Consider the following 20,593-nt stretch of genomic DNA (forward strand, 5'->3'; position numbering starts at 1 on the left):
ACATGAATGTAATGTGTTCTGTATATCTGAAAAACATTTGAAACAAACTAATACCTCCAAACAGAATATGAAATAACGGATGGCCCGTACATCTAAATACTGTGCTCTTAAAGTCAGTTCAGATTTGGTGTGTATGGAAAAAAAATGGTTTGTGATCAGTGCAGTGTGTTGATCCACCATAGAATCTGTGTTGTGTGAAGTTGGCTGTAGGCTTGAACTTTGATGAGAAACATTCACAAACGTTTCTTTTGCAGTTGAGGATGAGATTGAGGTTGATGACGAAAACAAAGGCTGTCAGAAGGTCATCCACAACGAGACACAGAGAGTGGCTTACAGCTACTTCTTCTTCCATTTTGTCTTCTTCTTGGCCTCACTTTACGTCATGATGACCCTTACTAACTGGTTCAGGTAAGCTGCATTTACACAGAGATGGCGCTATGGAGCTACAACAAAGTCCCTGCGTTATACCGCTCCTGCATTTTTACACAGAGCCAGGCAACGGCGGCATCACTCTGCTCTGGTGTGTGATGCATCACGGCATCCCACAATCAAAAGAAAGATGACATGAGTGACATGTAATACACCAGCATCAGCCTCTAGTGCAGACGTACTCAAAGTCCAGACTCTGGTCCAGACCTGGACCGGATGGCAAGTTGATCCAGACCCAGCCCACACCTCATATTAGGAATGCAATAATACAGAGTAATGAAGTGTACATAATAATACAGTGTAATGAAGTTTTATAGTTATCGATAAATATATAATATAATAATATAATATATCATATTTACAGATCGTTACAGTGATCCTGGCCCCTAATTAAGCCTTAAAGCTAATTGTTTCCCTGTTTGCAATGTTGTCATAGCAACATTGACAGCCAGCAACCAGATGATGTTTAAGTTATCACGTGTCAGAGTTCGAAGGTTGGCTTACAGGTGTCCATTCAAAATTAACAATTTTACTGGCATCTAGTAGCTCAGTTGGTAGAGTGGGCACTCCATGTACAGAGGCTACGTCCTTGCTACAGTGGCTGCGAGTGTGAGTCCAGCCTTGGCCCTTTGCTACGTGTCATCCCCTCTCTCTCACCCTTTCACACTGTCGTTTATATCCAATAAAGGCACAAAAAGCCCTTAGAAATGTCTTTAAAACATTTTTTAGCAATCTAGTTAACAGCTAACAGGAGTCATGTGCTGTCCTGCAGGCACCAGAAAGCGAGACTTAAGCGTCTTCTGTCAGTGTACATTGCATGGAACAATGCGGTGAGGATGTCACTATCCAAATGCGCAAAAAAAAGAAGTTGACCAAGCAACCCGACTTTTCAAAGATGAGTGGACAGAGAAATGTGTTCATTTTGCCCCAATCCAACACAAAGATTCGATTTGCACAGAGACAGCTGAAGAGTGGAAATGTTAAACGCGCTATGACACAAAACACAGACATTTCAAACACCAATATCCTCAGACTACAGAGGTAAGTACAAAACTTCAACAGTTAAAATCTACCTATGAATCAGCAAACAAGTTGGACTGTACTTTCAATCTTTCTGACACTTGAATGTATTTGTAGTAAAGTCAAAGTCGCTTTGGTTGATTGCAGTCAAACTATGGCATTTTTTCCACTTGGCTTGAATGTATTTAGTCTTAGACTGCAAAAACAGCTAAAAACAATGTAGTATGCATGCCAGGCCAGTAGTTGGCCGTGTAAGTTTGAAATGGCACACCATAGAAGAAGATCACACATGTACAATGTGCGGCAGTGACATCACCGTTCTCACAGGTTCCAGGCATTGCCAGTTTACACGGCGGCAGAAGAGGTAGCGTTTCCCAAAGATTACACTCTGGAACCTGGTTTCAAAAGTTTGTTTTCAGGCCCCCAAAAGGCCATTATTGTGGGAACAAAAGGCCAAACCGTAACAAAAGTTTAACATTTCATGCAAGAACCGTTGCCGTGTAAATGGCCCCTTCTTTTAACAATTTGTGAGCAGCTCCTGCACACAAGCAGTAGTATTGACCTGTGTTGTCCTCCTGCAGCTATGAGTCAGCAGTGCTGGAGACCACCTTCACCCATGGCAGCTGGTCTACCTTCTGGGTGAAAATGTCGTCCTGCTGGGCCTGTGTGATCCTCTACCTCTGGCTGTTGCTGGGCCCTCTGTGCAGCTGTCAGTCTGAATCCAGACCTCGTCGCGCACGCATTAAACGACGCTCAGGATCCTCCCGCCACGTCTCTGTCAGTGTCTGACTCGCTGTGTGAGGGGCCGGGCAGGAAGGAGGTAGAGATATGAGGGGCAGGTGACTCCTGGAGCCTCCTCGCAGGTGCCCTGCAGGAAGAGATTTTCCTGGATGGAGGTCACAGGGTCACAGGGTCACGGTTCAAAGACTCACAGTGCTGTGAGAAGGACCAATCACAGGGCTCAGTGCCCTGTGGATAGAAGAAGAACTGGATGAAGCTCTGAACTCTAAACTCAATTAAAAAACCAGCAACGAGGAGTGGATTGTGGTTTGGAAACACACTTCCAGTCTGATTTGCCAAAGGGATCAGGAGGGTTGAACTGTCACCCTGTTTAATGTGGAAATTACAGTAAGTTGGTGGATACATTTCTGAACTTTATTTTTAGTATTTTTTCCAATTTTTGGCTGTATTTAGACTTTAAATATTATACCAGAGGAGGAATGCTAGATATTTGATGTCATTTGGGGACAGAGGCACACACCCCAGTTATGTTTTTATCTTTCTGATGATGAAAAATCTGCCTGAACAAATAAAGTCCTGCTAGTCCTCTGACATGAGGCAGACAGTTAGTGGTTTGATCATGAACAAATCTGTCTCAAAGTTCAAACATAAGATAGTCCTTACTGACACATCTCAGTGGCTCACAACAGCTATATGCATGCACAGTGTTATCTTTTGTCCAACTAAACACTAAAACAGATGTTGTCTCTGAGGTGTCATCTGTGCAGTCAGCAGGTTTAGTTATTCGTTATATTAAAACCAATAATAGGGGTGTCCAGTGGCTTCGAGGATTAAGCAGGCACCCCATGAATAATGGCACTATCCATGCCACAGAAGTCACAGATTCAAGTCCAGTTCACAGCCCTTTGCTGCATGTCATTCCCTCTCTTCTCTCCCCATCACACTGCTGATCTGTCCTATCTAATAAAAGCAAAAATGCCAAAAAAAAATCTTTTAAAAAAAAGAAGCGGCATTTTTTTTTTTTTAAAGATATTTTTGGGGCGTTTTTGCCTTTAATTGATAGAACAGCACAAGTGTGAAAGGGGGAGAAAGAGGGAATGACATACAGCAAAGGGCCAAGGCCGTGGACATGAAAGGTTGGGATCTTTGATGAAAGCACTGCAAAAGCAACGGTATTTGCAACATGTTCTCATCCCAACTTGTTACATGGTGACGCTCTGTCAGGGACCTTCTGCATCTACTTATGATTGTTTTAGGTATTTTTCTGTGTCAGCTGTTACACTCCGGGATGCCCTTACTATGATGTCAACAAATGCACATAGTGGGATGAAGTAGCAGGGTCCCTATGTTTACAAAAAAGCACAAGGCCACCAGCACGGACTGTCACAATGGTTGGGATTAGGCAACAAACCTGGTAAAATGTAGAAAAAACCCACACATCTACACGGAAAGCACACTTGTGAACCCTGTATTAGGCTATGTCATTACCTGCAGCGTTATGACCTGATGCTGTCTTTCAGTGTTTCATGCAACCGGCTCCGTCCGGCCGCGTTCTCAAGTGACGCAGCCCATAAGTGTTCCATGTGGACGGGCCCAGTGCCTTCCAGCCATCCGCCAGCATCGAATAACAATGCCATCGATTCTGTTTGGCCGCGTTCTCATCTGATGTGGTATAGTTGCATTCTGGTTTGACCATAGACTGTATATAAAGATGGATGACATGCCCCCATTATGCAGACGTAATGTTAAAATATCCGAGATGTGGGCACTGCCATCTTGCAAGTGTGATGTTATTGAGAGCCTAAATCTATGCAGTAGCGATATCAGTGGTGGGGGAGTTCACGCCAAAACATCTGTTGGACCAATAGCAAGCAGTTCCATTGAATGTGAAAGCACAGATTGGCTGTCACAGCTGTCAATCATGGCGCTATTTGACCAGTTTAGAGTGAGAGCGGGCTGGGACTATAGCATGAGACCCAAAACACAGCCCTGGGTAGTTCTGGTGTTAAAGATCAGGGTGGAAGAAGTATTTCTGACGTAGAAAATGAATTACAAGAATGTTTCCTCTCACATGCCTCTTGGTACTTCTGTTCCAGGGTTACAGGGTCACCAGGTCACAGGGGTAACAGATTCCCTTTCAGTATTTTCTCTGCATCTTTTGAAATGATGTGTCATTAAATGCTCAGTGACAGACGGTCTGACAGAGCGACTGAAAAGCAACTTAACAGAAATGTATGACATATTTTGAAGTCCACACAAGAGGTTTGTTAAAGTTTTTAACTGCTTTTTTGTTTTTTGCATTTTTCGTATAATGAGAAACATGCTTGCTTGCATTATGTTGCTTTACAGAACATCATTCACTTGATTGTTGTTTACATTTTATACTGTGCGTTACTCTAATTTAAAGATTGACACCAAGAGTGCTCAAAAAACAAAAAAAATATTAAACTCACTTCCAGAGGGGATAGAAGCTTTCTGTCTCATGCCTTCAGATGAAGTAGTCATGTCTGCTGAGGTGAGCCGTGTTGTGAACCTATATAGCCCCTATATACCCCAAGATTTCATAAGAGTGTGGAAACGTGGGACTAGTTTTACTACCGACAGCACACTGAGCCGACATCTTGGTTGACTTCCTTACAGCAAAGGAGCAGAAATCTGGCTCAGTCAAGACATAAATATATACAGTTATCTTAAGTGTAGTTTAATGTCTCTTTTGTTGTAGATGTGAAGCTTTTTTGTAAATACATTGTTTTCTTACAAATGCTGCTGATCTCGTGTCTGGTTTGTTGAATGAAGGTAAAAAAGAAAAAAAAAAATCACCTTAAAAAGTTGAATCAACTTTAATTCCAAACTCAGTTGCTTTTTGTCACAATAAGTAAATATTAAGAAGAGTGGGTCATTATCATTCATACACAAATGACAAAGACATTATTTTGGCAAATGTAGATGAGGTTTGAGACAAAATGTTATATTTCAAAAGTATAACACAAAGCACAGAAGTTAACTTTTATACAGACTGAATGTTTTCTCAAAACAATTATAGTCAAATGATAATTTAGTATATCTGCAGCTGATCAGTGCCACACAATAAAATACTGTATATGTCATAATCTCTTTCACGTAAAGTATCACAAAGCAGACCTGATTTAACACACTATAACAAATGGATAGCACAACACAGACACTATGAAAGATGTTATACATGTGAAACACAAGTTAAGGTGTTATGGTTTAAGCTTATTTTTTAATATATTTTTAATATATATATATATATATATATATATATATATATATATATATATATATATATAAAATATGTTGTGAAGCCATATGGTGTTACTATATCTAATTTCAAACTCAAAGAAAAATCCATCTTGGCATCCTGATTGCATGTTAAACAATGAACTTGTTGCATTTAGCTGCAGTTACATGTGCCGCTTGACTGAAAGAAATGAGAGGTGAAAGCAGAAATACAGTTAGTTAGATCTTTATTTAAAATTACTTAAAAAAGAAGTAAGAATGTGATCACCAGCAGCAAAACACTGTGATGGCTGGTGTTGTTTTTACCTCATGAGTCTGTGTGTGTCATCATGGCAAAATATGGTCCTGGTGATACCAAGTAGCAACTACTGAGGCTGAGAAATGAAGCTGGTGCAGATTTGACAAAAACTGCAGTTCCTCTAATGGCCACTTGAGGCTGAGTCAGTCCCCATAGACACCAAAATGCCCAATGTTACAGCAGAAATAACAGTTCTGACATTGGAAGAATAATTAGTTTTCCTCAATCATCAGTAACCCTCAACACAGTTACACTGGAGTCCATAACATAATTTACTGATGTCTTAGTTTTATGGAATGGCAGCTCTAGAAAGACGTTTTTAATGTATTTTGTGTTCATATATCACTCCATTGGTGGGCAGATTTAGTCAAGACTATGACATCACAAGCATGCAAGACTAAGTCACAAACCTTGATGTGTGCATTTAGGATCAAAGTTAAGGCTGAGGTCAAAGATTGGCATGGTGATTAGGCGATAGGCTCATGGCTTATGAAACTTTACAGGTGTGCTGTTGAGATCACACTGACAACTTCAGAGGACAAAGGTGTGTGTGGTCCAAGCAAGAGTGCTGGAAATAGGGAAGGGGCCCCTGGTCCCCCCAACTTTACACCCTTGGCCAAAGTTCACTTTGAATTATGAATCACTGAAATTTGGCTAGAGTGATCTCATGGTAACATGAGCTCTAATTTATTTTCCATGAAATTAGTGTTGATAAAAGTTCTGAAGTTTTAAGAGCAGCCAGTACTTCTCAAAGCTCAATGTTTTCTCAACAGAGAAACTCTGGAGTCTCAGGCATAAGTGAAGGGTGCGTTAGGTTTAAACTATAGTTCCTCTAAAATGACGACCCAGAACTTTAACTCTGAGGTACTGACACTAAAACCCAGCATTACACGGTTTACACGGCAATGGTTCCTGAATGAAATGTTAAACTTTTGATGCGGTTTGGCCTTTCATTCACACGACAATGGTGTTTTGGGGGCCTGAAAATGCAGACTTGAAATTGGGTTCCAGAGTGTAATTTTTAGAAAACGCCACCCCTTCTGTCGCCTGTGAGAATGGTAACATGCTGACTAGTTTATTATCGCTCCTCCATCAAAGTGTGTGGTTCGCCACTGTTTTCTTTTTTGTTAATACTCACTGCTCTGTGCCTTTACACACAGGCGAGTGGTGTTCTTCTATGGTTTGTCATTACAAAGTTACACCACCAACTACTGGCCTGGCATGCATACTACGGCGTTTTCGGTTGTTTTTGCTGATCTGTGTAGATAAGGATAGTTCTCACAATGTTATCATAGGAACAGAATTTTTTAAAAACGCAAAGAAAAGACTTTTCAGTTTTTTCTAAGACCGTTCTCATCTAAACATGGCCTTAACGCTGATATTTGTGAGAGCTCAAACATTTGGTGCTACCAGCTCTACTGAGCTAATGGATGTATCTGGATGAGTCTCTGTGTCCTCAGAAAGAAGATGAGGACAAAGTCAAAGTATTGTTTGAGAAGATTTAAGCAGCTCCTCATCTTCATGTTTGAGGTGGGTTTTTCTTTTAAGTAACAAGCAAAAATACAATAATACAAAAAAATTAAATGACAGCTGTGGAAAAACAATAACAAAAAGAACATTTCAGTCAATGTTCTTCTCTTTGGTATTTGTTTAAAGGTGGGCATTAGCATCCACCTAAAGTGCTCTCTGTGGTACAATTAGCTGGTCAGGCTTTTAAATAAACATGGAGTCTTTTTGGTTTCTTAACGTGGAAAGTTTCAAAAGTCTGTCGACGCTCCAGCTGTCATTGTTCTTCAGTGACGCCACTCTGGAATTCATCAGGCCACTGCATGCACCACATGGAGTCTGATGATGTTTGAAAGTCCAGAAATGAAACAATGGAGGTGAAGAGAGCTTCAGTATGAGCTTCATTCTCTCACGCGCACACGCTCACACACACAGTTTGTCTCTACCCTTGTCCAGTGAGCTTTGCTGGCTGTTTGGGTCCTCTGTTGCTGCAGAGCCTTTCAAGTGGTCGCAGCAGCTCGTCCTCTCTGGGTCTGTACGGCACCACATAGCTCTCTTCCTCCAACAGGATGCGGTTCAGCGTGTGCTCGTAGTTAATGTGGCGACGCACCATCAGTATGTACTGCTTCCCCTCCTCCAGGTGGGGGCAGTCACACACATTAGGGACCCACAAGAACTCACGGTGCTCCAGGCGGTAGCTGTTCCGATAGGTGTGGATAATCTGGACGTCGTAACGCGTCTCCTCACCTCTGTACAGCTTCCCGAGGACCCGGGCCCTGAAAACTAACAGAAAACAGAGAGTTCAATCAGATGTTTTAACGTACTTGTTTATATTCCCCGTCAAGACTCATTTAAAAGCAGCAAAACCATAAGGTTCAGACTCACCAAAGTCCTTCTGGCAATACTGTCTCTGCCGTTCCCTTCGACCTTTAACCCGCTGACATTTCCCACAATGCCCTGCATGACAAACCAAGCAAACTCACAAATATAGTCATGATATGAGACTTAAATGAAAGTGTGCATGCTTGCTTGTGTTACATGAAAACGTTGACATAAACAAGTGTATTTCCTGAAATATCTGAGCCTCCCTTTAAAGTGTGTGTGGGGGGGGGGGGTGAAGTTTAGAAAAAAGTAAACATACTTCCAGGTGAGGGCTGAGGCAGGAGGTTTCTGTGGTTCTCCTCCCGCTCCAGGCGTGGCAGGATGGGCTGCTGAGTGCGATGGCGGCGGTTGTGGTGAAGGGATTGGCGGGGCGGCTTCACAGGCCTCAAAACTGGTAGACACACATCACACACAGTGTTGTAAATAATGCTGGAAACTGCTGATTTAATTTTGAATAAGTGAACTCATGAAATTAATTTATATAATAGTGAAATTATTTCTTGGGTTGGATTTGAACATTTCTGACTTTAGTTACTTCCCGCCTAGTAGGGAACGTTCCCACAACATTAACTAGTGTTTCCGACAAACTTCAATAATGATTTAAAGAAAACAGATTTAAGTAATGTTCAAAGAACGTTATAAGGATGTTAATCATTTCAAATCATGTTCCTTTACGTTAAACGCTGACTAACATGTAACGTTATAACTGCAACGCTCTGAAGATGTTTTCATGATGTTATGAGGTGATAGATCATAGAATGTTTGTTTATAAAACATTCCACAATGTTACAAGACAACAAAAGAGGAACAATTTCAAAGCAACATTTGGAAAATGTCTTCCGGATTTTATTGAAGACTGAGATTGCAATACATTTTCTAATGGCGTGTTCCTGTAATGTGATATGATAACAAAGGTAGAACATTTTGCTGCAACATTCTCAGGATGCTTTGGTGACGTTGTTGAGGCCACACATCATAGAATGTTCTTTTTTAAAAACATGTTAGAACAAGTTATTTTTTCCAGTATTTTTTCCGTGTTTTTCCAAGTTTTCTTTTAGCTCCCAGAATGTTCCTCTTTAAGACAGGATAACATTCTCTAAAAACATCCAAAAACTTTTTAGTGATAAACTTCTTAAAATGTTCTTGATAAAGACAGACGTCATCAAAATCAAACCAAAATATACTTTTTTAAAAAAATGTTATTTCATTTATATATTTATTTTTTTACAGAAGACATTTTAAGGGAAAACCACAAGTGTAAATAATGAAATTAATGACAGCTGAATTCCATTTAGCTGCTTTGATCTCAGAAATTGTGGACTATCACCTTCGGGAAATCCCTCATAAGCATAAGGGACTTGCCATTCAATAAACGCTCCATAACAGGCCTATGTGGCCTTCCGTTGGAAATAATGATGGCTAATGTGGTGGCATAACATCGCGAGAGAAGTCGCATAACATCACTCAGTGAAAATGCAGTCATCTGGAAATTGTGTTTTCAGTTTTGCAATTGTGAGTACAAAATCAAATGTATTATCAATGGTTTATCAGTAAGACAGCCAAAGCATTGGTCATAAGACATGACTTGACAAAATGACACAAGAAATGTCTTCTTACACTTTAGATGTTAAAATCGTATTTCATGTTATGTTCTGACTCAATGTATGAGTAAGTTTCTGCTTTTCCCTTACGTTCAGCAGAAAAACAGCTAGCCGGAGGAGCTACAATTACAGAACTCCTGGTTTTAGTTAATGGCCATGTATCAATATCAGACCAGCTTCTGTGGAAAAGCACTGAAGGAAATGCAGGCCAACTGTGCTAATCAGAGAAACAGAAAACTCTGTTTGCACATGTTGGTGTGTTCGTAATAAAACAACTGAAACAATTCAGTTTCACATAAAACAGTATTTTGTATCACAAATATGTGAAAAACAAAACCCTGCACGGATTCCAAATACAGTTCCTCGTCTTTAAGATTAAGTCCTACCAAACACAAAAAATCATGACCCACCTCTGGACTCTAAAGTTCACCTTGTTTCCCAACACACAACCAACACTGGCAATGAAAGTCATATTGTGTTTGGCACAAATCCATCAGCTGGAAAATGTTTCCAGAGAGTCTACTTAGATTTATTACAGTCCTGGACAGACATGAGTCCTCGTCCAGATTTTCATGTGAATGTGAGGATTTAAGGAGAGCTTCAGCACATGTGTACTGCAGGCTTATCATGAGAGATAAAGCAGCTGCATTCCTCAGCTTCAGCAACCAGGTCAGTCTGGAGATAAGATGAATTCTTTTTAACCCCTCATCCACCACACAGGTGTTTTCACTTACTGGGCCTGATTTAATCTCCCCTTGGGACTTTGTGGGCGTGTACAGTCTGTGATTGACTGACATTTTCCTTCATCCCCTCTTAGTCTGTCGCACCTGTTCGCTCATTCCTATCAGTGAAAAAATGCCCTGTAGGGGCGAGCAGGGATTTCACTATAATGTAGATCACTACATTTGAAACACAATGCTGCCAGAAAAATCCTGAATTAATTGAATATTTCCTCCAAATATCACACTACTGCTGCTGAGGCAGACTTGATGTCAAAGTCTACTCATGTCTACCCAGGCAATAAAAGGCACTCCTACACTGCTAATTAACTTTTATTGGAGTCATTCACCCTAAAATTAAAGTCATAGTCAAAATCATATTCTACTAAACCTGTGCCAGCTGTAACTCTATTAAAGGATGTAGAACATAAAATAAGCTCAGCAGAAATGACAGGCCAGGTCTTAAATTATATGTCTTTACAGTGAAGGCCTGCTTTAATACTACACACACTCATATTACTCTGCACACAAAATGTGCTTTTCAAAATCAAGCTTTAAAAAATATTACACATTAATATTATTTTTGCAGAAGCCTGGTTGGGCCAATCCAATGGCCTGATTGAAACGGATGAGGTGGCTGTGATTTTTATGCAACACAAATGTGTGTTTGAACACAACTTTAAAGTTTTCCCCAACTTAAATGAAGTTATACATCGATATAAGTAGATCATGTACTACCTTAGAATATAGGGTGAGTTATTTTGGTAACCATTTCTTTGAAGACTACATCTAAAATGCATTATGAAGGCATTCATAGAGAATTATAATGCATTCATAACATTTTATGACTACACTCATAAACACACAATGCTTACTGATGCACTATATCAACAGTCACAAATCATATTAGAGTGTCAGAATTCAGTCTTTTAAATGTATTGTCAAAGTATTCTAGTGTATGTTAGGTATTAATCACTTATGATGCACCATAGATTCTTATAAAACATGCAAATGTGTTACACTCAATACCAACTATGAAACATTATAATGAAGCATACATTTTTATTACACATACAGTGATAACTTATGATACTGCATGGACTGTTATGTCACACTATGAGTCCAACTACAGTTGACTGTTGATATGTGTATAGGTGAGTATAGGTATTTATACAATACAATACAATCAACTTTATTTCAGACTCTTAGGCCCATATCAATAAAAACAATAAATAACAAAACAAGGACAACACAGACATATAGTTCATGTTCACGAAGTTCACGAACACGTACCGAGATCTGTTCCAATGTTTCCAAAAAGAATAAGAGTATCTTGTGTCACTTTGTGTCGGATCTGTCAAAGCCATGATGATTAAATTTTTAAAATCAGTTAATCGATGCATAAACCTGTACATAAAATTCCTCAGCACTGCATGAAAGGTTGGTACATTACGGGTCACAAACATGTGACTTGCACTTGTCCATCTTGGAAGCTTAAGCACAATTCTGAATGCATCATTAAAGGCCACATTAAGCCTTTTCATTTTTGCTTTACTATAACTGCACCACAGGTGGGCTGTGTAGAGCGGAGTGCAGTAGGCTCTAAAACAGGGTGTTTTAACATTTTTTGTACACATATGAAATTTGCGTGCCTGCATAGTAGCTTTTGCATACAGTTTGAGCACTGGCGCTGTACGTCATCATCATCACAAAGATCATGGCTTATTCTGATTCTGAGCCGTTGCTGTAAACCAGCACCATAGGGAGACAGAACTACTAAATCATCAGCTTACATCAGATTGTTTATAATAGTATTTCCCACCATACATCCAACTTTACATTATTTTTAACTTACTAGACAGATCATCCGAATACAGATTAAATAGAACAGGTGACAGTAGTCCACCTTGTCGCTCCCCATTAGTCACCTGAAATGGAGCAGGTATACTCTTACCCCATCTAGCCTGCATGGCCTGATGTGAATACCAAAAATGCAAAATCCTTATCAAATATGGGGAACCCCTCATTGTCATAGTTTGATGAGCAGTTTACCGTGGTTAATTTTGTCTAACGCTTTGGATGCATCCAGGAAACATAAATATAAATATTGTAGTATTATGTCTTCTGCACTGACTGACAACTTTCTTCAGTGCATATATACACATATCTGTGCTGTGCTTGTTTTTAAAATGAAATTGATTGTCTGAGATAATTATGTATTCTTGAAGCCTATCCAAAAGGATTTGTTCTAATACTTTAAAAGTACACTGGCCAGAGCAATTATATAATCCATTATAAGCCCCATCAGTCAACCTCTAGTTTATAACTTGTCAAGAGGATCCAGAAGACACTTGACAATTAAAAGTGATTGTAAGTCACATCTATAATGTTCTATTACAGTTGATATAGTGCATGAGCAAGCATTATGTGTGTTCATGAGTATAGTCATAAAGCATTATAAATGCACCACAGTTCACTATGAATGCCTTGATTATGCATTATAGATGTAGTCTTTATAGAAAATGTTACTGTTATTTCTTTAAATTCATGCAGTTGTCTTGGTGGGTTACATGAAGTTGGAGGCAAGACTTACACCAGTAGGGCCGAGTGGTGACAGGAGGAGGCCGAGTGGTGGTGGTGGTGCTGGTAGTGGTTGTGGTGGTAGGTTGATCCCAGGGGAGGTAGTTGGCAGTGTGGTGAGCCTGACGCAGTGGACTCCTCCTCCCATGGTGAAGGGCATATTGTCCTGGTGGCAGCCAGTACTCATACTCGATGTCCGGGTTTCTGTCTGTCGCCAGCACCTGTACACATGGACAGCGTGGAAACATCTAGACTAGCCTGGGGACATTTTAAATCCTTTTTTCTGTTTTCATCTGCCTTCCTTTTATACCTTAAAGTGTAAGCTTAGCAACTCGATCTCTGTCATACAGTATGCAATTGTTGTCATTGTTTTATCAACTATTTTTTTCAAGGTCAAGAAATAACTTTAACTGTTATGTATTTCGACACGGTCCTCACATGTCCTCACATGTTGCCACTTTGCAGTGGACTTCACACATTACAGCTCTAGTTGTCCTGCATCTGTGATTTACATTCTGGGATGCTGCTTCTGTGATGTCAACACAACGCTGCACGGGGTTATGTCACACAACACAAGCACATGGAAACCAACGCTGGGACGTCAACAAATGCACATACTGGAAAAAATTCATCACATTTACAAGGGAAACAAACACCAGACTCCCACATAAAAGTCTGTGAATTGTTTGCCTCATCCACCACACTCACCAAAGCAGTGGTATTTGACAACTTTGGGCTGTATATTTTCTTTGAGCTTGACATAGCTTTTAGATTAGTCCAGGTGGTCATTACAGTTTATCCTTGCCTCCTTTTAATCCTAAGGATTTGGGTTAGGGTTCCAATGGTAACTACAATAAATGAGGGATGAAAGAAAAGGCATTGCAACTAAATGGATGACACATTTTCGTTATGCCCTACAAAGCCTGAGGTAAGGTAATCTTAACCCTATGGACTGGGGTTAACACCGTCTTTAGAGTCAGGGACAGGGTTACCAGAGTAGGGCAAATTCTAGGTAATAAACCTGAACACCAGTCCCCAGGAGGAAGTCATGAATGCTGTTGTATTCATACTCACTATGTTGGAGTCATCAACTGAAACAAACAGTACACAGTATTCAGAAGAGGCTTTCGACCACCATTATTGTTTCACAGAACTTACAACAGCAGACTCTACCAGTGTTCTCACAGTAACCCAGAAGGAGGCAATAGTTAGCAGCTGTTTGGCAGCTGAGCCAGATCTGTGTGCCAAATACCTGCACAGGGTGTGAATGGAAATGATCAATTCTTTATTCAGACCTGATGTTTTTTGTTACCTTTTGAAATGCTTAACAATAAGCAGAATAAGTTTAATGTAACAGTATATTGCACAATGTAGGAAAGTAGAATGAGTTAATCTTTTACTGGTTTTGGTGCCTGCCTAGCTTGGTGATGTCATACTGTTTGTGATGAAACAGACTTACCTAAATGCCCTAAATAAAGCAGCCCTGGTTCAATATAAAATGGATACAGAACAAGGCCTTATGGTGAAGGCAAAATTAACAAAAAGCTATTACTGACATACTATGCAGGATATACCTAAAACAGAATGTATAGACTCATACAAAAGTAATTCCTCTTAATCACCCCTCTGACCCACTTTCTGTGTGTGGCAGTATATTTATCTGCAGAGTCTCTGCCCTCTGCCTGGATTCTGCCTGGATCCCTCTGTGCCATAGCCATTGGCAGAAGCATAGTGTTTTTGGGTTGTCCGTCCATCCATTTCATTCTTATGAACACAATATCTCAGGAGCACCACATGTGCATCTCAGTTCTCTTATTAGTCACTTCCAAGTTTTACATTTCATTTGTCTTCTTTTACTCAAGTAATATTCTTATATGTGACTTTAACTTCATCCAAAGTAATTTCCTGGTAAGATGTTTGCACTTTTAATCAAGTATGACTCTTAGGTACGTCATCCACAACTACATGTGAGTACAAAATGTCACAAAGCAACCACAAGATGCATAAGACCGACTCGCTCAGGGGCGCACAGATGAGGGCAGGTACATTTGTTATTTAAAGGACGTGGGTGCCGCTCTGACACTAGCAATGACAGTTGCCACTTGCCTTGCGCCCCCTTGCACCCTGTGTCTTACATCTAAAAGGAAGTAATGTGGATGTAGTCAAAGTGTTGTGTTTACATTCATTAAGATGATTTCTGCGAGGATACCTTTAGAAAATCAAGATATTTCTAGCTCCTGAGAGCACATGAGGACCAAGCTGTCCTGCTCCATAATCTTGGAGCCCTCACCATTAGATGGAGGTCCTCCTGGGTGGGTCCTGGTACCTCAAAGCTCTCCCATGTGTCTGCAGAGCGCCGGTACAGCAGCTTCGTCCCAGCCACATTGTACTCGCCTGGAATACTGATCTTCCAGTTACCGTTGATCACAAACTGGGAGCGACCATTCTGCAGGGCTGGATGGGAGTTGAAGGTGGTGGGAAGAAAGTTTGGAGGGAAAAGTTTGCCGTTATAGTGCTGATAAGTTTGTAAAATATCTAAATGCTCCAAATTAGCTGTCTCTGTCAGTGGGTCATGTTGAGGTAAAGGCAAGCTGTCAGAGACAGAAATATGCCAGCTGGCTATTTATGGCAGCTGTGTGTCCTCAGTGCTGGGAGAGGGATTTTCCATGACATGAAATGGAAACAACCACCTCCACCTGCCTCGCCCCAGTGCTCAGATAAAGCCTTTATGAGTGTCCCTTCCAAGACCACAGCGGGGGCCATTTCAGGGGCCTGTTTTATTTTGGTCTCATAAACAAGGATGAGAATAGTTGCCCTTGGTTATTATGTTGCCTGGAAAACACACAGCGGCTCCAGAGACCAGATGGGACTGCTGAGCCCCTTCTGTCTCTGGGGAGAGGAAGTGAGCACAAGTCTAGGAACTATTTCAACTGCTGAATTTAAAGGGCAGCCATGGAGCCAGTGATGCAAAGTGAGTCCTGTGCTGAAAGCTGATACATACAGACAGCCAGGTGTCCTGTGTGTGTGTGTGTGTGTGTGTGTGTGTGTGTGTGTGTGTGTGTGTGTGTGTGTGTGTGTGTGTGTGTGTGTGTATGTGTGTGTGTGTGTGTGTGTGTTTGTGTGTGAATCTTACCTAGATAATTCCTACTGTTATCAGTGACCCGGATGTGAGTGGCTCCAGCTGGTATCATTGCCACTTCGTTGTAGCCAAAAGGTCCACCTGGCAGACAGAGACACTCTGTCAGAGGTTTTAATATGAGTTTACCCTTTTTAATACCACTTCATTAAAGGAAAATTTAGCTTTTACAACCTGGAGCTGCACTGAAAGCAGCTTTACAACAACATGAAACCAAGAGGAGAAACGCCTTAGATGGCTTTTAAAGTTGAGTTATTTGAAGTTGTTTGAATGTAAATGAAGGAGAACACTAAAACAGGGCTGGGCGATAAAAATATAATATAAAATATATAAAATATTATCTCTATTTTTTTACACCAAACCCAAATTACGATTTTAATTAATTTTTTTCCTTGTTTAAAACAAACTACAAATCACAAAGAAATTACTCAAAACAAGTTTCACTTTTGATTTTAATAATAAAAATTAAAGGCAAACTACAGGGAACAGTAGGGAACTGAATTTCCCAACTGTTAATATAGTAAACCGAATGTCCCTTTTGGGGAGGCTGCAGTAATTTCTCAAAACATATTTAGCCGACATGAATTTACTTTGAATTTATCAAATCTTTAGCAATATGCAGCACAACTGTATCAGTAACAGCTTTAAATATTTCTACATCACCTGCACTCATCTATATTAGTTATATTGAAGGTATAGAGAACAGCATAACTTCTTCTACAGCTGCCAACAGCCCACCATCACCAAATCACTAAATCTGCCACTGATAACAAGGAGACCAGCAGAGAGCAGCTGGATGAGAGGTCTGTCACTGCGCTGCTCTCAGTCTGCTCTGATGGATGTATCGATCAGCTGTGTGATCAGCCAGGTGTGATATTTGTTTGTATTAGGCCCACGTTTAAAATAGTAAAATGAATCTCTTGGGCTCAGTTACTTTGGTTCGGACAGGAATGTGTGGCACGAGCTGCGCTCTAGTATCTAAATGCGCACACTGTGCACAGTCTGTATTCAGATACGTTTCATAAAAACAAAACAATAACTATTTTTGGGCATTTTAGTATTTACTCTCTAACCAGCTGCTGTTGGATGTTCTGTCAAATTTTTCTCTTTCCTATATTGGGGCAGACCTGACCCCCAGTCCTCCATGGATATTATGCACATGGGTGGGGGCTCTAAATGGGGAGAAATACGGGAGAGAAGGGATGCTGAGAGGACACCGGGAGAGGGCAGGGAAAAACGAGGGTATCCCGGGAAAATCGGGAGGGTTGGCAAGTTTGCTTCTACCGTCTACTGTCCTACGCAAACCTCGCTAACATTTCCTTACCTGTAGGGGGGTCTCTAGTCTTGTTAACATTGTAGGGAAACAGTGCAGATTTGCAGCGGGTTGCTGTCCTGTCATACGGGACACAGCAGGAAAATGCTTCCAATAATGTCAGCAGCTTTTTACCGGCTGTTTGTGGGCTACCGTGGTCTCCTGCATCTTGAGGTCTTGCGGTCTTGAGTGAGACACATATTCCCTCTTCGCTGCTGCCTCTGTTTGAGATGCTGAAACCTTTAAATAAACTTTGCAGGACTGTGGTTTGTTCAAGATCTGACCACACAAAACTGAAACCAGTTCCACATGAATGACCAGACTGACTTTTTTGGGAATGTATGGTGGAGGCGAAAATCGAGATTCACATTTTAAAAATTGCCTTGAACCACAAATTCGAACTAATAGATAAAATCAATTTAATACCCAGCCCTACATTAAAAGTTAGTATCACATAAGCCATTCAGACCATCTGTTGCATTACAGAGGTCATTCTGGGTTCAACAAGTATTTTGTTTATGCTAGGATGTAACCTCAGGCAACTTGGAGGACAAAAATACAATGACAAGTTACATATACAGGCTCTGCTATTGAAAGGGCACTCCACCAAATTTACATGCTAAAGTCAAGGCTGGGGTGTCACATTTGATGTCACGGACAGGCTGGAAAACAGGGAAACAATAGAAAGCTGCATGAAAAGAGGTCTGTGAAAACTGTACAATAGTTAATTTTCTTCTATCTCTTGTTCATTCAGTTTCTCTTTTAAACTTGCTGCAGACTAATTTGCATGTTTAAGCACTGCTTAGGAGGAGAAGGGCAGCATGAAGCAGCGTGTCATTGCATCTTGCAGGTTAGGGAGCTGAAATTAGCGCAATCACCTGGGTGTTTTCCATCAACTGCCAATTGGAGCCAGAGGCGATAAATACCCATGAGTTAAATGACCCTAGTGTGAATGTTGATTTTACACTTTCCCATTTCAGTAAAAAGCCACATGTTAGTGGTTGTTAACAGGGTTTTTTGTGCAGTAGGTATGAGGCTTTACATTGAGTGCTCATGTCTAATACCTCTGTAATAACTGTGATGCTGCAATAATAATAGCTTTTCAGCATATAAATGAACCAAAACTGCAATCATGAGATGTATGATTGAACTGTCGATCTGATCAGCTCTGACCAGATGGATCACAGGAGCACCTGTTGTAGAGGTGAGTGAAAGCGAACTTTTAGAGTAAAACGAACTGATACATTTTTCTTTCACTGCACCTGGTGTTCTACTGCTCCGTCTGTGCCCTAAGTACACTCTGTGCTCCTTGAGTGTGGTGAATTTAATGAACAGCATATGTATATTCCATTAAGACTCCTAAGGAACTGCCCAGCTCCACAATTATAAAATCAATACGTAGCGGCAGATGCTGGCCACCACAGATAAATTAATGTGTTGGAAACCCTGAGACCAGTACCATGAATTTGCCTCTGGGGGCTGTACAAACTGTACAGCATAACCTTTGATGTGAAAAATAAAAGGGCTGTCAGCGTTAATGAATTAATCGCCATAATGTGTTGTTTTTTTCAAATCGCAGGCCATCATTTTTGTCTTTAAGAGGCTGTATTGGGCTAAGCATTTAAGCTACAGTGACGATACTTGTATATCACACTAGAAGACAGGAAGAATCCAGTCTTACCAATCACGTCATGCTAGCTCCTTAGGAAGGCTGTTAAATAACACTCCAAATTTAGGCTAAATGTTAGCTTTGGAAAAATTGTATGGTCATTTCACATGTGTCCCCTGAACTTTGACCTCAAGATATCTAAATAAAAATGGGTTCTGTGGGTACCCATGAGTCTCCCCTTAACAGACATGGCCACTTTATGCTAGTCCCATACAGTTATTTTGTTGACATTTCTAATCAAAACAATCTGATAAGAACTGTACTTTAAAATGGTTATTTGAAGAAGGAACGACCATTTCAACTCAGTGTCCCGGAGTGCCTCATGTTCTGACACGTATGTGATTGTCCCAAGGATCTATCTTCAGGCATAACTGGTCCATTACTGTGACCCCCTAGCATGTCACGCAGCCAAGAAGAGACACATCTGCTTCTGGCTCTCCCTCCCAAACCTCCTCTGAGGAAGGTTGCAGGTTCTGGAGGACCTGTGCTACCCTTCCCCCTTCTACACCTAAGCTCTCGGCAGGAGCTGCAGCCTTGTCTCAGCTCTACTTTCCAATCTTCAAGGGACTTTGCAGAAGTTAGAAAGCCACAACTGACTAGAGAAGAGAACCGTGATAGCACTGAACTGCTATCTCTGGAAGGACACCAGGACCGGCCAGCCTCCTCCTGGATGCTTGGAACTGCACAAAAATGACTGAACTGGAACCTCTTTTCTTCAGCCAGCAACCTAAAGAACTCTTCTACCACTCCTGGATTGGCAAGTAACATCTGGGCATAGTATTAGGACATAAGTGCAGGCTGAGCAAGACTGTCTACTTTGTCTTTTGTCATATCATGTGTAACATGTATTGATGTTAAAGCTATCGAATGAGTCATTGTTCAGATCTCTTTGTTATTGGGTTATTGGTTAGTCTGGAATGTAGTTTGTTCATGCCTCACAGAGACAGGATCTTGCATGCAACTAAATAACCTTTTTTACTAACCAAAGCACTTAATATACATATTAGACCACATAGATGCACTCAGAAATTGGCTCTCAACAGCAGCACACAGAGAAGGAACTTAAAGTTCCTGCCTTTCCTTTGTTCCTTTGTCTGACCAACCACATGGTCAGCTAAGGCCTTCCTCGCTCTGCAGCCATCTTTGATCCAGCATCTTGGATCTGGCATCTCCTTGTAGCTTCTGTTGTTAGTCAATCCACCTCTGCCTCTTGGTGTGTTCATGCTCACACCAACACACACACCTTCTCTTTGTTCCTCTCTCCCTCTCTCTCTCACACACACACTCACACACATTTACACATCCATACTTGTATATATACTTGTATATATTAGCAGTTTATATATATATTTTGTGTTTTGTTTAGCATTGCTTTTCTTGTTGAATAAATGTTTTTGGAATCATACTTGCTGTCTGCTTAATGTTGTACAAAAGGGAGT

General features: G+C 40.7%; 2 protein-coding genes across 2 annotated transcripts in view; one reads left to right on the forward strand and one right to left on the reverse strand.

The window, feature by feature from the left end:
- The window catches only part of serinc4 (serine incorporator 4), a 36,207-nt gene extending 33,091 nt beyond the window's left edge, over positions 1-3,116 (forward strand). Inside the window, exons 10-11 of the mRNA XM_042485112.1 lie at positions 255-408; positions 2,031-3,116. Of these exons, the coding sequence (XP_042341046.1) occupies positions 255-408; positions 2,031-2,238 (362 nt within the window). The 3' untranslated portion in view covers positions 2,239-3,116. The remainder of the gene's footprint in view (positions 1-254; positions 409-2,030) is intronic.
- Positions 3,117-5,458: 2,342 nt separating this feature from the next.
- The window catches only part of adamtsl5 (ADAMTS like 5), a 57,705-nt gene continuing 42,570 nt past the window's right edge, over positions 5,459-20,593 (reverse strand). Inside the window, exons 8-13 of the mRNA XM_042485124.1 lie at positions 16,171-16,257; positions 15,328-15,491; positions 13,051-13,258; positions 8,397-8,528; positions 8,141-8,212; positions 5,459-8,038 (exon numbers count right to left, since the gene is read on the reverse strand). Coding sequence (XP_042341058.1) covers positions 7,698-8,038; positions 8,141-8,212; positions 8,397-8,528; positions 13,051-13,258; positions 15,328-15,491; positions 16,171-16,257 — 1,004 coding nt within the window. The 3' untranslated portion in view covers positions 5,459-7,697. The remainder of the gene's footprint in view (positions 8,039-8,140; positions 8,213-8,396; positions 8,529-13,050; positions 13,259-15,327; positions 15,492-16,170; positions 16,258-20,593) is intronic.

The sequence above is a fragment of the Plectropomus leopardus genome, chromosome 1 (assembly GCF_008729295.1).
Source record: "Plectropomus leopardus isolate mb chromosome 1, YSFRI_Pleo_2.0, whole genome shotgun sequence".
Classification (NCBI taxonomy): Eukaryota; Metazoa; Chordata; class Actinopteri; order Perciformes; family Serranidae; genus Plectropomus; species Plectropomus leopardus.